Raw genomic sequence first — 16,453 nt, forward strand, 5'->3', positions numbered from 1 at the left:
TTCCTACCAACGATTTGAGTTTGTCATCGATCATTATACAGTAAATCTAAAGTATATATTTATTTCGAACTCCAACTTTTTTTAAAAAAAAACGCACATATGTGCGTCAACACAAAGCGTCGTACGGTGTAAGTGTAATTTGAAATAAAACACGAGTCCTTCGTTATTAAGTGTCCGACGGGGGACATGATCGCAAAAAATCGGAACATAAATAATAAAAAGACATCTTAAATTGTTTTTGTTTCTTAAACATCATCTAGCATCAATGTAGTTTAGCCAAATCCCCGCCCCCCCCCAAAAATATGATTGATTTGTTTTTAAAGTTCAGCAAAGGGTTTTTATTTTTTTAAACAATGTAGGTATTTTACATGAACCTATGCATGCAATAAAAGTATTTTTTTTAGCAAATTCGTTTTTAATCCTTTTCTCATTGAGACTTTTTCAAGGGATTTTCATGACATTGTGGCAATATTATTTTTTTTCTGTTGCTACTTTATTAACGAATCATTCTCAAATCTCCTTTGTCATTGTATTACAACTTTGCTATTTCATGACATTACAGCATAATACACAACTTTGCATCACTATTCTCATTTACTTTAGACTATTTATTTTTTGTTTGGTGCAGTCACACCACGATTTGTAATACATCTTTCTTGTAATATTTGGACTTTGTTTAGAGGAGTACTTAGTCACCGTTCAGGGGTCAGTAGATCTGAAAATGAGCCGAGGTGGTCCCGTCCTTCCAGCATCGGAGATTCTCCACGACGTTGGCGCGACACAGCGGGCACGCTCTCTCCCGGTCCAACCAGGAGCTCAGGCACTCCTCGCAGAAGACGTGCTAGCGAGGAAAGCCAAAGACTGAGTTAACAGAGGAATCCCAAAAATGAGCCCAACTCTTTTGACCTCTGACCCCCCTCACCCGACACGAGAGAAGCACGGGCTCGCGGAAGGCCGCCTGGCAAATGGCGCAGACGTCGCCGGCTTCGCTGCACTGCTGGCCGCCGGCCCGCGTGCCGTAACTCTGTGAACGGTTGCCAAAAAAAAAAAAGTCAACTCGCGAATGCATTCAAAACTTGGCTTTGTTTCAAGTGTGAATTTTTGCATGTCATATTCCCATTAAAAAAAACATCTCATTAAATTTGGACCTAATAAATCTTAATCCAATTATTCACAAAATAAATATTTGTGCCAAATATCCACATTCTTTAATCTAAAACTATTGATTGATGATTGATTAAAATAATCCTGGTAGAAGTGAATATGCATGATGTATTTAAGGGCATTTCTATACAAGAGAATAGGAGAAAAGAGAATAGGAGAAAAAAACATTTTATTTTGTTTTTTTTCCCCAAAAGATGAAAAAAATGGTGCAAAATGCACATCTTCCCTCTTCTGGAGAAAATCAAACGCTCATATTTAACAATGGGCTGCGAGCAATGTTCCCTCTAAGATGCACAGGTGTGCAATTGCGCACTACTCTCGTCTTCTATGCGCACAGCAAATCATATGGAGCGCACAAAATAAAATCCCAATTTTTTATATATATTTTTAGCTGTGAGGTCGACGCGCTAACCCCTCATCCACCAGGCCGCTCATTCATAGATATTAATCATTACATTTTATTATTACTAAATCATTTATGTGTAGTAGACATGCACCTGCTTATGGCAGGTGTGATACTGGTGTTGCTCACACTGGTACTCAGTGTGCTCAGGGAGGTTATCTTTCTGCCCAGACAAACAAAAAATTAGAGGGAACATTGGCTGCGAGTAAAATTGTTACATAGGCTTACCAACTTCAATAAGGGTTATGGCTGAGCAATTCCTTAATTTTTTTGGTTCATTTTGATTTTTTTTTTTAAAATTTACTCACCTGAGAGCGACAGAGAATGAGCAATGCTTTGCGCAGCGCCGACGCGCGGCTGCAGATGTCGAACGACTGCCAACGACACACAAACACAAAAACAGGAATTGAGCGGCCTCCTTTCAAAATAAGAGAAGGCCCTAAGAGTAACATTTTTTAATTGAAGTTGTTGCACGGCACAATTTAGGCCCCATTTAGACCAAAACAAAAGTGGCGTTTTTGTGTACAAGTTGCATGACACGTCTAATGTGTTGTACTGTCCATGCGCAGTCTGTAGGTGGCAGCATCAACAAAACTTGATTCCCGCGTGTAAGCAGTACCATGCACCCCAAAAAAGGGAAATTGTCCGAGCGGGTGTGTCCAAATTGCCACCTAGTTTTTACCGGCCTGCAGAAAATATCATTGAATAGGGCCCATACAATACAGACGCTCCCCTACTTACGAACGAGTTAGGTTCCGAGCGATTGTTCAGAAGTTGAATTTGTTTGTAAGTTACTCAGTGCTATATTTTGTATTATAATTTATATTTAAGGCCTATATAAGTATATTGAAGCCTACATAAGTATATTGAAGGTTTATATAAGTGCATTTGTATGTTTAAGGCTTGTATAAGTAACACGCATTGGTTTGTACTGAAAAAAAAAATAATAATAAAATGGAGAGAATACATACAGTACTGTATATATACATTAGAGAGAGAGAGATTTACTAGAAACTGGCCGAAAGAAGCTATCTAATGATGATTGCAGTTTTCTTTTTTTCATCATAAATGATGCGGTAGCACTGTATGGCATCATTCAATTGATTTGCAAACTTTGTGCAACGTTCAATATTTGGGTCCTGCTGCTCGATCTTTATGTTCATAAATGGTACCGACGGTCGAACGATTCAAGTTGTATGCCCGTGCAACGCTCACCACTCTCACGCGCATTAAGCTTCATTATTATTGCCACTTTGGTTTCAAATGAAATGGCTTGCCTCTTCCTTGCACCTCCCTCAATAGAAGCCTTTCGCTTTTCACCAACCATATTGAATAATGGATCCACGAGATATTTCATGATACAAATGAAAAAGGTTCTTTGCGCACCGGAGATACGTTCACGCACTTCCGCATTGCAACGAAGTGGGCAGAAGAAGGTAGATGCTGGGTGAGCTGAGCGCTCACAGCGCCAGGTGTTGGTCGGTATTAGCGGCGGAAAGAAGTACTACTCGGAAAAAAATACAAAATGGAACTTACGAACATTTTTCAACATAAACGCAATTTGCAGACATGTTCGTATGTACCGTTGTTCGTAACTCGAATGTTCCTAAGTAGGGGAGCGTCTGTATTCAATTTACGAAAAAAGTCCTGGAACCAATGAATTTTTTAAGTAGAGGTACGATTGTAATTGGAAATGTAAAAAGCAAATAAATGCACCTTGCAAAGGCTGTAGATGATGATGAGTGCAGCTCCCAGGAAGTAGCTGGCCGAGGGTTCTTCGCCCATGATGTATTTGTACCACAGCTGGATGGGAACCAAAGCGCGAAACAGCTGACTCAGCTCTTCGATCAGCAGATACAACTTGCCCTTCAAACGTCAATCATAATGCAAAAATGTATGAGACGACTTTTCTTTATCATGAAAACGGCACACGGAAAAACATGTTTAAAAAAAAATACTTTCCCTTGAGCAAAAAAATCTCACAGGAAAGTCACACTAGCCATAAAAAGCAAAAAAATATGGACGCCATGGCCTGGATTAGGAAAGGCAGAACAAGCTAATGGAGGCTTGAGCTACATTCGCATGAACAATCTTGAGTCATACTTTTCTCAGGAAGGAATTTCCCAGAAATAAAAGAGAAATTTCCATGAGAGAATGCAAACCTGAAATGATCTAAAAATATGGATATGGCTCATAACATGTATATTCAGACTTCCTTTTGGGAGAGTTTCACTGAGTAAGTTTTGTCATTTTTACCATTGATCAACTGTGTGTGTGTGTGTGTGTGTGTGTGTGTGTGTGTGGTGTGTGAATTTTAAAAAAAATTAAAAAATATATATTTGTTTTCAAATAAAGATGATAGTAGTAGTAGTCAAATAGGGAGCAACAGACAAAATAGGAATCTGTTAATTTAACATATTACCAGTTTATGGGATAACTAAAGCCTAAAATAAACAGTTTGCAGTTACATTGAAAAAATAATAATTGCACAGTCGCAGGCCACGCCAAATGACGAACAAAAAGTGCGACTTATAGTCCGGAAAATACGGTATTTCATTTTTAATGCCTTAACTCATTCCTAGGGAAATGTGGCTCCTTTTCTGTCTTTTCAATTTATGAATGTTTTATGTAAAAATATAGGAATTTTGGGTTTAGCGCACTTTTATTTTGTTTTTCTGCCGGTTTAAGCCTTGGAATATCGGCCATTTTGCAATTGCTAGTAGCCTTTGGGTTGCTCTATTTTTATTTTGCACGTAGCTGTCATGCATTATTGAGGGATTTTGAACCGTGGAAAATAATAATAATAGTAATAATGGATGACTTTCTGTCCTAATGAGGTCAGCAAAAAATACTCCCACCCGTGTTCCATTCACAAATCACAACTAAGGAAGCCTCGAAAAAAATATTCGTGGGATGTCAAACCAAGCACGTCCGCTCTTTTACAACGTGAATCATAATTGGTGTCGTCACTTCTACTGTCATTCGTCTACAATCATTGTTATGCAAAAGGAAAACTACAAAGTTTCCTCTTTTTTGTGTGTTTTCTCACGTTTCTGTCTTATTTAGTGGAACGGCACTAATGTGTCATGTAAAAAAAGGAGTTCAAATTGGAATTTAGCTTTAAATGACCATTCCTCTAATGCAAGGGTGTCAGACTCGGGTTGGTTTAACGTCAACTTGATTTCATGTGGGCCGGACCATTTTAGATATAATATTTAGATATTTTTTTAAATAAATGGATTAAAAGAACTGGATTAAAGGCCCTGAATATTCAGTTTTATTATAGATCTAAAACAATGTTTATTTTAGCTTTTTTTTTAAATATATTTTTTAGATTTTAAAAAATGATTTTTGAACTAAAAACAAGAAAAAAATATTAATTTTTAAAATATAATTATTATATAATTACAATTATTGATTTAAAAGGGGGAAAATAAGGAAATGTAATATACATCTATAGCTATCATTTTAATTTGATCCTAAAACAGAAAGTTGGTACTCATGACTGACTTTCCCGGGCCACACAAAATGATGCGGCGGGCCAGATTGCGCCCCCGGGCCGCCACTTTGACACCTGTGCTCTAATGTTTGATATTTTTGAGTACATGAGAAAAGTTAGCTTTGGCTCAGGAAAAAAACAAAGTCAGTACTCATGATTGACTTTCTCGGGCCACACAAAATGATGCGGCGGGCCAGATTTGGCCCCCGGGTCGCCACTTTGACACCTGTGCTCTAATGTTTGATATTTTTGAGTACACGAGAAAAGTTAGCTTTAGCTCAGGAAAGTGAAATTGACAATCATTTTCACTGTAATGTATTCATGAGGAAAATTTTAGGCAGTGACGAGGTTTTATACAACAACAAAACATTGAAAGTGTGGTCTCATGTTTCATCCTTGGCATATTTGGATGGAATGAAAAAAATGTGAGTGTGAATTCTCACCCTGGATTTGAAAGCCACAAAGAGGCCAGGTAGAAAAAGAACAAAGCTTTTCAACCCGATGGTGACGAACTTGAGGACAAAGTCGTTGATGCCCACCGCCCACATCAGGTCGAAGAAGTCAAACGTGTTCAGGTTGGGTCTGGAAAACATCAGGCTGGAAGCAAACAAACAAAAAAAGAGGACATTTTCCACACCGCCACCACGACACGCGTGGAAGCTTGACAAATGAGGAGAAAAGAGGGTAAAACAAAAAAAATCAAATACTCACGACACAAAAACCAGAGGGGAGCTCTGCCAAAAGAAATGACACACACAATGGCTGACGTGATAACCAACAAAAACTAAATGATGTGATGAAAACGGTAGCGCTGACGACATTGGCTACCTGTTGTGCAGCTCCTCTTGGCGGAAGGCGTAGTAAACGTAGGCCACGTTCCCGGAGAGGAAGAAGCCGATCCAAAGGGCCACTAGCATGGAGCGCTCCTCCTAAAAAACACACGCAAGGACGGACGTTCAAGGTGATGAAAATAAAGGCATTGTTGAGTTGGGCCAATGTCAAGAAAACCCTGACAAATATTTGAAAAAGTGTGCATCTCACCCGCAACGACACCTGATGCTTGAAGGTGGTATTGGCGTAAGCAAAGGTGCTGGCCATGCCCACGGCGAGCGCGATACCTGCAAGCATAGGAAGGTGGAAGATGGTTTGTATTTGGTGACAAGGAGACCTTGGAAAAGGACCCATGTTTTCCAAAGAGTTCCCCACGCAAGCGCAAAACGAACACCAACTTCCAAACGTGCAAATCGACACAACAAAAAAAAATGTCTAGTTTTTCTACTTTGTTGAGTAAAACCATTTTCCTACAGTTAGGGCAACGGTGTCAGACTCGGGTTGGTTCGCGGGCCCCATTAACTTCAACTCGATTTTATGTGGGCCGTACTATTTTAGATAGAATATTTAGATTTTTTTAAATAAATGGATTAAAAGACCTGGATTAAAATCCCTGAATATTCCGTTTTTATAGATCTAAAACAATGTTTATTTTAGCTTTTTAAAATATATTTTTAGATTTTACAAAATGATTTTTGAACTAAAAACACAGAAAAAATGGATCAAAAAATGACCATTTTAGATAAATTTAGATTTTTTTTTTAATAAATTGATTAAAATCCCTGAATATTCAGTTTTTTATAGATCTAAAACAATGTTTATTTTAGCTTTTTTAAATATATATTTTTAGATTTTACAAAATGATTTTTGAACTAAAAACTGAAAAAAATGGATTAAAAAATGACAATGATTGATTTAAAAGGGGGGAAAAAAATCAGGAAATTTAATATACATCTATACTCTTCATTTGAATTTGATCCTAAAACAGAAAGTTGGCACTCATGATTGACTTTCCCGGGCCACACAAAATGATGCGGTGGGCCAGATTTGGCCCCCGGGCCGCCACTTTGACACCTGTGAGTTAGGGTAAAAAGCCTATAAACTCTTGAAAAACCCTGACGATTAGGACCAATCCAAATGATATTTGACTTCTTTTAGAGCAAATGTGGTTTGAACGTACCGAGCTTATGCTGGAAGCAGATTTTGGCCAATAGGATGAGGATGAAGGGGAAGCCCCTCTGCAGCCACGAGACCAGCGCCTTCAGCTCGGAGAGGGCGGGGGCCGGGGAGGACGGCTCTTCCTGAGACGCCGCCGCCGCCCCCTCGTCCCTGGGGCCGTGATGATGCCTCTCCGAGCCGGCCGCAGCCGCCGCCACCGCCGCCTGCTGGAGAAGCGAGGCGGTCCTGTGCTGCGGCGGCGGCGGTTGGCGGAAGTGCTGTAGGTGGGGCGGACGGGGCAGGAAGGCTCCGCCCTCGGGGCGACGGAGGCCGCCTTCTTCCCGGGACAGCGCCGTCATCTGGATGAAGACATCCGGGTGCGAGCCCAGCACTAAGGTCGCCGCCTGGAACTGGGCGGAAGAGACGGCGCCGGACGGGACGCCCACCAGCCCCGAAAAGATCTGCTGGGGCGACGTGGGCGACTCGGCTTTCAAGCAATCGAACGCACCGCCACCGCCGCCGCCTTCGTCCGGACTGCTCTCCGATCCCACAGTTTGGCTTCGGCTCCTGAACGGGAAAATGGAACGTGGTATATTCAGAAACGTTTTAGGCCAGCCCATTAGCGAGTGTCCAAATCGGATCTGGGCCTGTTCAGACGGTACACGGTCGATTGGTCGCCCGGAAGGGAAGTGATAATTACCATTTAAATCGTTGCATCGTTGCTCAAATTCCCCAAATACAAACTGCAAATTATTATTTAGTCATACTTAATGCCCTATTAATTATTAGGCTAAAGAAAAGGTCCAAATTTCCCGTACTTTTATTATGTTTTGTTGGAGAACTTGTTAAGACCCTGACGGACGTGGCTTCTTAAAAGGGACAGCGCATGTACATACAAACTTCTACACTCACACGTCGGCTCAGTGAAACTGCTCATGGCCATTGTTGGCTTTTATTCATGCGTAGACCGTCTTGTTTTACCTTGTTTTGGTCGCCGGTCTTTTGGTCGCCCGTTGTCGCGGTCGGAGCGACCAAAAGACCGGCGACCAAAAGACTGGCGACCAAAAGACGGCGACCAAAAGACGGCGACCAAAAGACCGGCGACCAATCGACCGCACACGGTTCAGACTGGGCCACATTATTGACTGTCTGATAAGTTTCCGTGGCGACGCGGGCGTCACCTTCATGCGTCGGTGTCACGGACAGTAAAATCCATCTGAGGACTTCAGACTGGGAAGCATTGTGTCGACATCTGTTATGAAACCTCAGTGGTTTCAATCCGTTTAGCAAAAAAATGGATTTCTGTGCTTTGTGAGTCTTTAGACTACAGCCGTCTAGTTTCAATATGGATTGGCGAAAGAAAATCTGAACAAGGCCCATGTAGCCTCAAGCCACACATTTGCATCAGTAGGTAAACAATAGGCATACAAGTCATTCATTATTTACCGCATTTGAAACCTTATACGTAAGACAGAGCCCCCAAAACAAGACCAGTCTCGGGGAGTTTCCACATCTCCAGTGTGCTACAACGACAGTCGAGGGCAAAAAAAGGCATCTTTGCTGACCTTTCTGGGGGCATGCCATCCGTGTTGCTACTGTGTCTTCTCTGCATGGCACGACGCTCCTCAACACATGAAGCTAACCTGAGGAGACAGACGGGCCCACACGAGGATAAGTTCACGTTTACGACATTCAATAACAATACGTTTCAAGGATTTTAATGTAAAAATGTACCTCAGCGTGCTCCATGAAGGCTCCTTGGCTCAATTTTATTGATATTTTGAGGCGAATGGAATGCTAAAAGGCTGGTAAGAATGCTAGGCAGTTGCAGTTTTTTTCAGCCAATAACCTTTTAACGTTGTGTGTCCCTTATCGACCAATCGCATTGTATTTACGTTCGCGCCGCTTTTAGGTTTTGTCAACGCAGGTGGATAAACACAAAGAGATACCATATATAGCACTAGATGGGTGGCTTGTGCCAGCTCTAATAAGTTTAATATTACAAAATGGCCGACAAGTGACAACGGCCCCCCGTTTGGCCCCATAGCTCGCATTTTACATCTAGACATGTATATTATTTTATCGAAGATTGTCAGTACGTATTTACAAAACAATAAACGACACATTTTCTAGAAGTTACTCAGCAAAATTAAAATTGCATTCATTAAGCATTTCAGTGGAGTTTGTAAATCAAGATTTGATTTATGTGCAGTTTGGAAATAAAGAATTGTTAGCAACATCTTTATTTTTTCAATGTCTGACTTCGCTTATCGACCAATCGCATCCGAGATTTATGGTGCCGTCACTTCCGGGTTGTGGAGTCAACAAAGCTTTGATTCCGCCGGTGTACTGTATTTACAGTACACGACCTCTTATTATTTTGTCAAAAACAACTGAGATTTGCCTTGTACCCGGTTTTTTTTTTCTTAAATCTTTTTCCCACTTCTTTCCCAAAAGTGACATTCCATGCATGGTTCCTAACGACTTAGCCAATTTTGTGACAGCTTCTGATGTCAAGTCAAGCTATCAAGCTAACAGAGCAGAGCAACGAGTCAGCGTTTAGTATCGCTTTTATCGCATGATTGGTGATACTAAATCATGTAAAATAGCTTCATTCGTTCAAGATAATGTGGTTGACGCTTTGGTTGTAAAAACTCACCGTTGCGTGCGTCATTTCGGGAGCTAACTAGCTTTAGCAGCGCACATCCAAGAGTGGCCAAATTCAGGACAGGAGCCGGTGGTATTTTTGTTTGAGCAGCAAATCATGCCACGATGGCACTCCGGCGGCTCCTGAGGAAGCGCTGGGTCCTGGGAGTGGTCTTCGGACTCTCGCTCATCTACTTTCTCACCAGCACGCTCAAGCAGGTGAGGGTTCCACTCCCAATTCACCTGACGGATTGTTGCATCTATCCGCTGGGAATCAGACATGAAACATGGCAAAATCCAAACATAGACCCTTCAAAAAATGATAAACAGCCGCAGATAAAACGTTTGCTTCATTAAATAAAATGATTTTGGCTCGCAAACCTGGCTTTTTTACTGTTTCGTCGATATCTCATCCAAAATAATGCTTTAGGACAGGGGTAGGGAACCTATGGCTAGGGAGCCACATGTGGCTCTTTTGATGGTTGCATATGGCTCTGAGCTAAAATATGGAAACCGGTGGTGAGAGAGCCGAGTCCCGAATGCACCAATAGGAACGTCACGTTCTCTTAGTGACATCACAGCCAGAATTGATGAACATGTTCAGCTTTTTAGCGAGTGCAATAATTCTCAGTCAAGGCCGGCACTAAGGCAGCTGAAAAAGGAAGACAAATTAGAATGCCATTTTAGGATGAAGTGTTTTCCAGCACTTTTTGCAGTGGATTTGCATCCATAATATGCTCCTCTAAAAAAAGAGCCTTGTGCGCGCAGGAAGAGCGGACCGTACGGGACCGCGCCCTCCTGGAGGTGAGGGACTCGGACCGTCGCATCCCGTGGAAGGTGCGTTTCAACCTGGGCAACAGCAGCCGGCAGACGGGTCGTTGTCGGAATTCCATCCAGGGCAAGACGCTGCTCACCGACGAGCTGGGTGAGTGACCACGCAATGCCTTTTGAATGGAGTCCGAGCCGACGCCAACGTGGCCCAACGTGTTTCTCGTGGCCAAGGTTACGTGTGCGAGCGCAAGGACTTGCTAGCGAACAGCTGCTGCAACGTCAACGCGCCGCGAAGCAGGCAGCACGTCTGCAAAAGCTGCCTGGCCAACGGCTGCTGCAGCGTTTACGAGTACTGCGTGTCCTGCTGCCTGCGCCCCGACAAGGTATCGTCTTATCCGTGGGTGCCGTGACCGGATGATTCGCCTAAAGACGTTTCGCCGACGGACGTTTGACAGACGGACAGGTCGCCGAACGGACGTTCGGCCGAACGTTCATTCGGCCGAACGGAGGTTTCGCCGAAACGGGATTCGCGCGCTCACCCCGTCGGGGGCGAAAAGTCTTTAGGCGAATCATCCGAGTACCGTGGGTGCAGCCAATCACAGCCCTCAGGGAGGAAGATTGCATTTTTGTGGCATCCCTAATCCCCTTCCCTCTCATTTCAGCAAGCTCTCCTGGAGCGCTTCCTGAACCGCGCCGCCGAAGGCTTCCAAAATCTGTTCACCGCCGTGGAGGACGTCTTTGAGCTGTGCCTGGCCAAGTGTCGCACCTCTTCACAGGTACGTCCTCCCATGAAAAAATTTAAAAAAAAACCTCTTTGGCTCCACACATTTTTGGACAATGTCCGAGATTAACGACGGAAAAAAAAATTACGTACGCTTTGTGGCTCCCGCAGAGCGTTCAGCACGAGAACACGTACCGGAACCCCCAAGCCAAGTACTGCTACGGGGAGAGTCCGCCGGAGCTTTTCCCCATCTGAGCTGACCTTTTTCCCATCCCCAAAAAGCGCAAAGACGGCCCATTCGCGGCAATTCATAATAATAATAATAATAATCGGACATAGGCCATGTCGTCATTACCACAACACAAAAAAGCCTACTTGTCATCACACGCAGAAACTGCGTGTGACGAAATTGATGGTGCTTCTCCATAAGCTACGTTTAGTCGGCAAAAGACCTAAATAAGTGTAAGTTACGGACTTGTAATTTGTCATTCCGCTGTTGTGGATACAGGTCGCTTACCTCGCGATTCATCGGTCATCGGCGGCAGTGGCCACGCCCACATCAGAACTGCGGTACCTCAGTCGGGAAAAAAAACGTAGAAAAAGCTTACGTTATGGAGCATAACGCAGTTGAGGAGAAAAGTGCTTGAGGAAAAGGTCGTTGACCCTTTGAGAACAAGTTTGGAATTTGAACTGAAATCTCAGATCTAAGTCGTTTTGTTGTTGTTTTTTAAACCTATGAATTTACCACTGAAACAAAAAAACTTTCAGATGAAGTCAAAACAAAGTCTGAGCTAAAGTAATACAGGTAAATTTCCAGTCCTTTTGCAATACAGACGCTCCCCTACTTACGAACGAGTTAGGTTCCGAGCGATTGTTCATAAGTTGAATTTGTTTGTAAGTTGCTCAGTGCTATATTTTGTATTATAATTTATGTTTAAGGCCTATATAAGTATATTGAAGGTTTATATAAGTGCATTTGTATGTTTAAGGCTTGTATAAGTAACACGCAATGGTTTGTACTGAAAAAAACATTTAATAAAATGGAGAGAATATGTACAGTACTGTATAGAGAGAGAGAGAGAGATTTATGTATTAGAAACTGGTCGAAAGAAGCGATCTAACAACGATTGGACAGTTTTCTTCTTTTTTTTCATCAGAAATTATGCGGTTCAATTGATTTGCAAACTTTGTGCAACGTTCAATATTTGGGTCCTGCTGCTCGATCTTTATGTTTATAAATGGTACTGACGGTCGAACGATTCAAGTTGTATGCCCGTGAAACGCTCACCACTCTCACGCGCATCAAGCTTCGTTATTATTGCCACTCATTTCAAATGAAATGGCTTGCCTCTTCCTTGCAACTCCCTCAATAAAAGCCTTTCACTTTTTACCAACCATATTCAATAATGGATGCATGAGATATTGAATGATACAAATGAAAAAGGTTCTTGGCGCACTGGAGATACGTTCACGCACTTCCACATTGCAACGAATTGGACAGAAGAAGGTAGATGCTGGGTGAGCTGAGCCCTCACAGCGCTAGGCGTCGGTATTAGCGGCGGAAAGAAGCACTACTGGGAAAAAAATACAAAATCGAACTTACGAACATTTTTCGACATAAACGCAATTTGCAGACATGTTCGTATGTACCGTTGTTCGTAAGTCGTATGTTCGTAAGTAGGGGAGCGTCTGTATACTACATATACTGTGTACATAGAGATATAGAGGAAAGCCATGTTTAATAATAATAATCGGACATAGGCCCTGTCATCATCATCAACAACAAAAGCCTACTTGTCATCACACCCAGAAACTGCGTATGACGAAATTGGTAGTGCTTCTCCATAAGGTGCGTTTACTCGCCAAAAGACTTAAATAAGTGATAGTTACGGACTTGTAATTTGGCATTCTGCTGTTTTGGATACAGGTCACTTACCTCTCACTGTCTTTCACTTACCTTCAATTAGCTAGTAGGAGGCAGATCACCACCCAAACATCTTTTCATATGACCTCAGAAGGGAATGTGTGTTGTGTTACCGCAAATTTAGAGTTCTGATGGATGTGGGGAAAAAACTGTCCTTAAGCCTATTTGTCCGTACTTTGTGGGACCTATAGCGTCTGCCAGAGGGCAGCAGCTGGAACAGATTGTGACCAGGGTGGTATGGGTCCCCTATGATGTTCCTGGCTCTGCTGAGCTAACGAGGGCTGGCAATGTCTTCCAGTGAGGGCAGAGAGCAGCCGACAATCCTCTGGGCAGTGTTAATCACTTTCTGCATGGCCTTTTTGTCTGCCGCCGTGCTTCCAGCGTATGTCAAATACAAATGCATTTTTCCCCATCAAAGGTTAGTCTCAGACATTGTTGTATTACTTCATAATGAGTCACACAAGTACAAGTAAAATTACCTTACTGTCCAAATACGACACAATGAGAAAATCCACCATGGAAGTGATGCCATGGTAACATCCTTCTTCTTCTTCTTCTTCTTCTTCTTCTTCTTCTTCTTCTTCTTCTTCTTCTTCTTCTTCTTCTTCTTCTTCTTCTTCTTCTTCTTCTTCTTCCCATCATTTGGAAGCTCTGTCACACACAAAGCATTTTCACACTAACCCAGAAGCAGGATAACTTATTTACAATAATTCCAACACATTTTAATAAATGTTTTTTTCAGTGGTTACTTATAGAAGCCTTAAATATACAAATGCACTTATATAAACCTTCAATATACTTATATAGGCCTTAAACATAAATTATAATACAAAATATAGCACTGAGCAACTTGCGAACAAATTCAACTTATGAACAATCGCTCGGAACCTAACTCGTTCGTAAGTAGGGGAGTGTCTGTAACCTTTTGCTGCCATCCCTCCCACCTGAAACAGGTTGGATGTCAAAGGCGTGCGTCATTTTCGGTTGGTTTTTGGCCACTTCCTTCTCATTTCAATTCCTGTGAACTTGGGGGGCATTTGCAGCTCACTAACCGTTGCTTTTGGAAGACTACTACGGAAAAGGAAGTGACTTGGGGAATGCCCCCAAAATAAGGGTCCCCCAATAAGCGCTCATCAGAGTAATCATCTTATTAATTTTTTGAAGATTCATCATAAAAAAGCCATTTGGTAGTTAAGAGTTTTTCATATGAAATGAAGTGTCACCAAAGGTTTAGAAGAAAATAGGAATATTACAATGTATACTTACTGGTGGTTTCTCTCGTGTAGAAACTGATTTCAATCCTGATTTTGTTTGATATCCGTCTAAACGGCCTTTAATATTAAATCAATGCTACAAAGTCCAGGATAAAATTCTCTTCTTAGATTTTTCCCCCTTAAATTCTCCAAAAGCAATAACAACATTGTTTAGAAAGATTTATAAACAAGGCACTTTAATTTACAAAAAAAAAATACAGCTTTAACATAGAACGTTATTTAACGCTAATAAAGACCAGTGACCTCAAGAGAGGAAAGTGCAAAACGTGACAAAATTGGCTAAACTTCTGGACGATGAGGGTCGGCCTCGATACTCCGGGGTTTGGCCCACTTCTTGTGCTAAAAAAGGACTTGGGACGAACCCGGAACGGCGGAGAAAAGGAGTCCCGGGGTGGGGGGGTCCGTCCAAAACACCCTGATTTTTCCCCGGTTGGCCAAATCTTCTGCTAACGCTGCTATCCGCTAAAATCCCAAATGGCGACAATGTGTTTGGAGATCGGCGCCCTCTGCTGGAAGGGAACAGCGGTGACAAATATTTCCGCTCCTAAGTCGACAACGGGGATCCTGGAGGCCCTTCACTTTTCTTCGTCTTCCTCCTCCTCCTCCTCCTCCTCCGACACACCCGAATAAAATCACCACGATGGTTCGTGAGGTGTGTCAAGAGAGAGGGAGATAAAAAAAAAAAAAACAGCTGGTGGGCCATCCCAGGTCCAAGCCCCCCCCAAAATCCACCACGGGGGAGGGGCTTATTTGGATTCCACTTTTAGAGAGGATGGCTCAAGTAGTCTTGGCGGTTCTTTGGTAAACGCGAGGGAGGGGCCGAGGGTTTCGGGAGGTCCTTCCACAGTCCTCCGGCCAACGGGCTCAGCGCCGGTCCTCCGTGGAACGGTCGCAAGGCCCGGGGCCGGCCGTCAGCAACCCGTAGACGCCGGGGAGCCAGTCCCCCAGGCCCACGATTTGCTCCCAGCCAAATTCCTTCTTGGCGAAACTGTGATCATGGAAGTAGTGAGGGGGCGAGGGCGTGCTGCGGACGGGCTTCGCCGGGTAGGCCAGGCGGATCAAGTCTCCCAGGAGAGTGCTTTGGCTCTGGAGGTTGCTTGTGACCTGGTTCAGGTGTTTGCCCACGCTCTTGGGGTTGTCCCACTCTAGGATCTGGTACTCCTTGACCTTGGTCAGCGAACGATTGAAGGAGACGCTGCTGGCGTACGCGTCCGCCAGGAGCTCCGACGGCTCGGAGCCATTCGCCGCCGCCGCCTGTTCCGGAACATGTGGAGTCCGGTACTCGAACCCGTGGTAGGCGTTCTGCGGGCGGGGGCGGGAAATGGATGAGGATTAGAGGTTAAATCGGACTGAAAAAAAATCCAACCCGGCTTGAGACTCGGCGAAACTTGATTTGCAGGACCGAGCCCAAAGCAAAGCTAAAATGTCCTATTTTATTTGTGTGTTTATTTTTTTTCAGCGAGAGAAACTCGCCCTAAATTGACCCGAACACAAAGTCATGATTGACATTTTAGTTGGGGTCAGATTCGGGTTCAAGATCTTACCTCTAATAAGGATCAATCGGTGACGGTTACGCATTGACACCAATTTTCCAATACAGTGGTACCTTGTCATACGACCGCTCGTCATACAAAATGCTCGTCTTACGGCGGAAATTTCGATCGAATAATTCGCCCGTGATGCGGTCAAAATTTCCTGATGCGACCAAGCCAGGTGGCCATGGCATTTTTTTTTGCATATCTTTCGTGTATAACAATATCTACGAGCACGGAACTAATTAATTCAGACGAGTTTCTCATACGACCAGGAAACGCACAACGCGCGGGCAAAAAGAGGGCTTTCTGGGTAATGCAGTATACTGGTGCACAAAACACCCATAGGCAATGGCAACCTTTGTCAGAATAAAACCCACAATTAGCCACAATCAATACGTGGGTAAGCTCAACTATTGTATTTCCTGTTATTCTTTCTAAGGAAAGAATCTCCCGCGATCGTTCTTTAAAGACTATTTCTCGTTGGCAAGTGGTCGTGCGTTGTCCTATTGTGAGGACATTTGTGTGAA

The 16,453-nt window shown here is 43.1% G+C and overlaps 3 protein-coding genes across 9 annotated transcripts in view; 1 reads left to right on the forward strand and 2 right to left on the reverse strand.

Annotated features, from left to right (window-relative positions):
• Positions 1-593: 593 nt before the first annotated feature.
• On the reverse strand, positions 594-9,939 carry rnft2 (ring finger protein, transmembrane 2). Of its 6 annotated transcripts, none has more exons than XM_077601484.1 (11): positions 9,715-9,939; positions 8,621-8,698; positions 7,564-7,622; positions 7,078-7,414; positions 6,108-6,184; positions 5,895-5,995; positions 5,510-5,663; positions 3,284-3,433; positions 1,876-1,941; positions 923-1,024; positions 594-841 (listed from the first exon to the last, which is right to left on the reverse strand). In XM_077601484.1, exons 2-11 carry the CDS (start codon positions 8,637-8,639, stop codon positions 707-709), a joined length of 1,200 nt encoding a protein of 399 aa, XP_077457610.1. In that variant the 5' UTR covers positions 8,640-8,698; positions 9,715-9,939; the 3' UTR covers positions 594-706. The 6 variants fall into 6 exon arrangements, with proteins under 6 accessions (XP_077457610.1, XP_077457609.1, XP_077457608.1 ...); XM_077601483.1 differs by lacking the exon at positions 9,715-9,939 and adding an exon at positions 8,790-9,029; XM_077601482.1 differs by lacking the exon at positions 9,715-9,939 and adding an exon at positions 8,790-9,029 and having other exon boundaries at positions 7,502-7,622.
• Positions 9,358-11,815, forward strand: spring1 (SREBF pathway regulator in golgi 1). 2 transcript variants are annotated; one of them, XM_077601486.1, is made up of 6 exons: positions 9,358-9,920; positions 10,470-10,626; positions 10,704-10,855; positions 11,135-11,248; positions 11,365-11,496; positions 11,714-11,815. In XM_077601486.1, the coding sequence occupies exons 1-5, from the start codon at positions 9,828-9,830 to the stop codon at positions 11,446-11,448; spliced, it is 600 nt and encodes a 199-aa protein (XP_077457612.1). In that variant the 5' UTR covers positions 9,358-9,827; the 3' UTR covers positions 11,449-11,496; positions 11,714-11,815. The 2 variants fall into 2 exon arrangements, with proteins under 2 accessions (XP_077457612.1, XP_077457611.1); XM_077601485.1 differs by lacking the exon at positions 11,714-11,815 and having other exon boundaries at positions 11,365-11,505.
• Positions 11,816-14,422: 2,607 nt separating this feature from the next.
• The window catches only part of LOC144074848 (uncharacterized), a 3,884-nt gene continuing 1,853 nt past the window's right edge, over positions 14,423-16,453 (reverse strand). Inside the window, exon 3 of the mRNA XM_077601490.1 lies at positions 14,423-15,693. Coding sequence (XP_077457616.1) covers positions 15,256-15,693 — 438 coding nt within the window. The 3' untranslated portion in view covers positions 14,423-15,255. The remainder of the gene's footprint in view (positions 15,694-16,453) is intronic.

Source organism: Stigmatopora argus, chromosome 5, assembly GCF_051989625.1.
Source record: "Stigmatopora argus isolate UIUO_Sarg chromosome 5, RoL_Sarg_1.0, whole genome shotgun sequence".
Classification (NCBI taxonomy): Eukaryota; Metazoa; Chordata; class Actinopteri; order Syngnathiformes; family Syngnathidae; genus Stigmatopora; species Stigmatopora argus.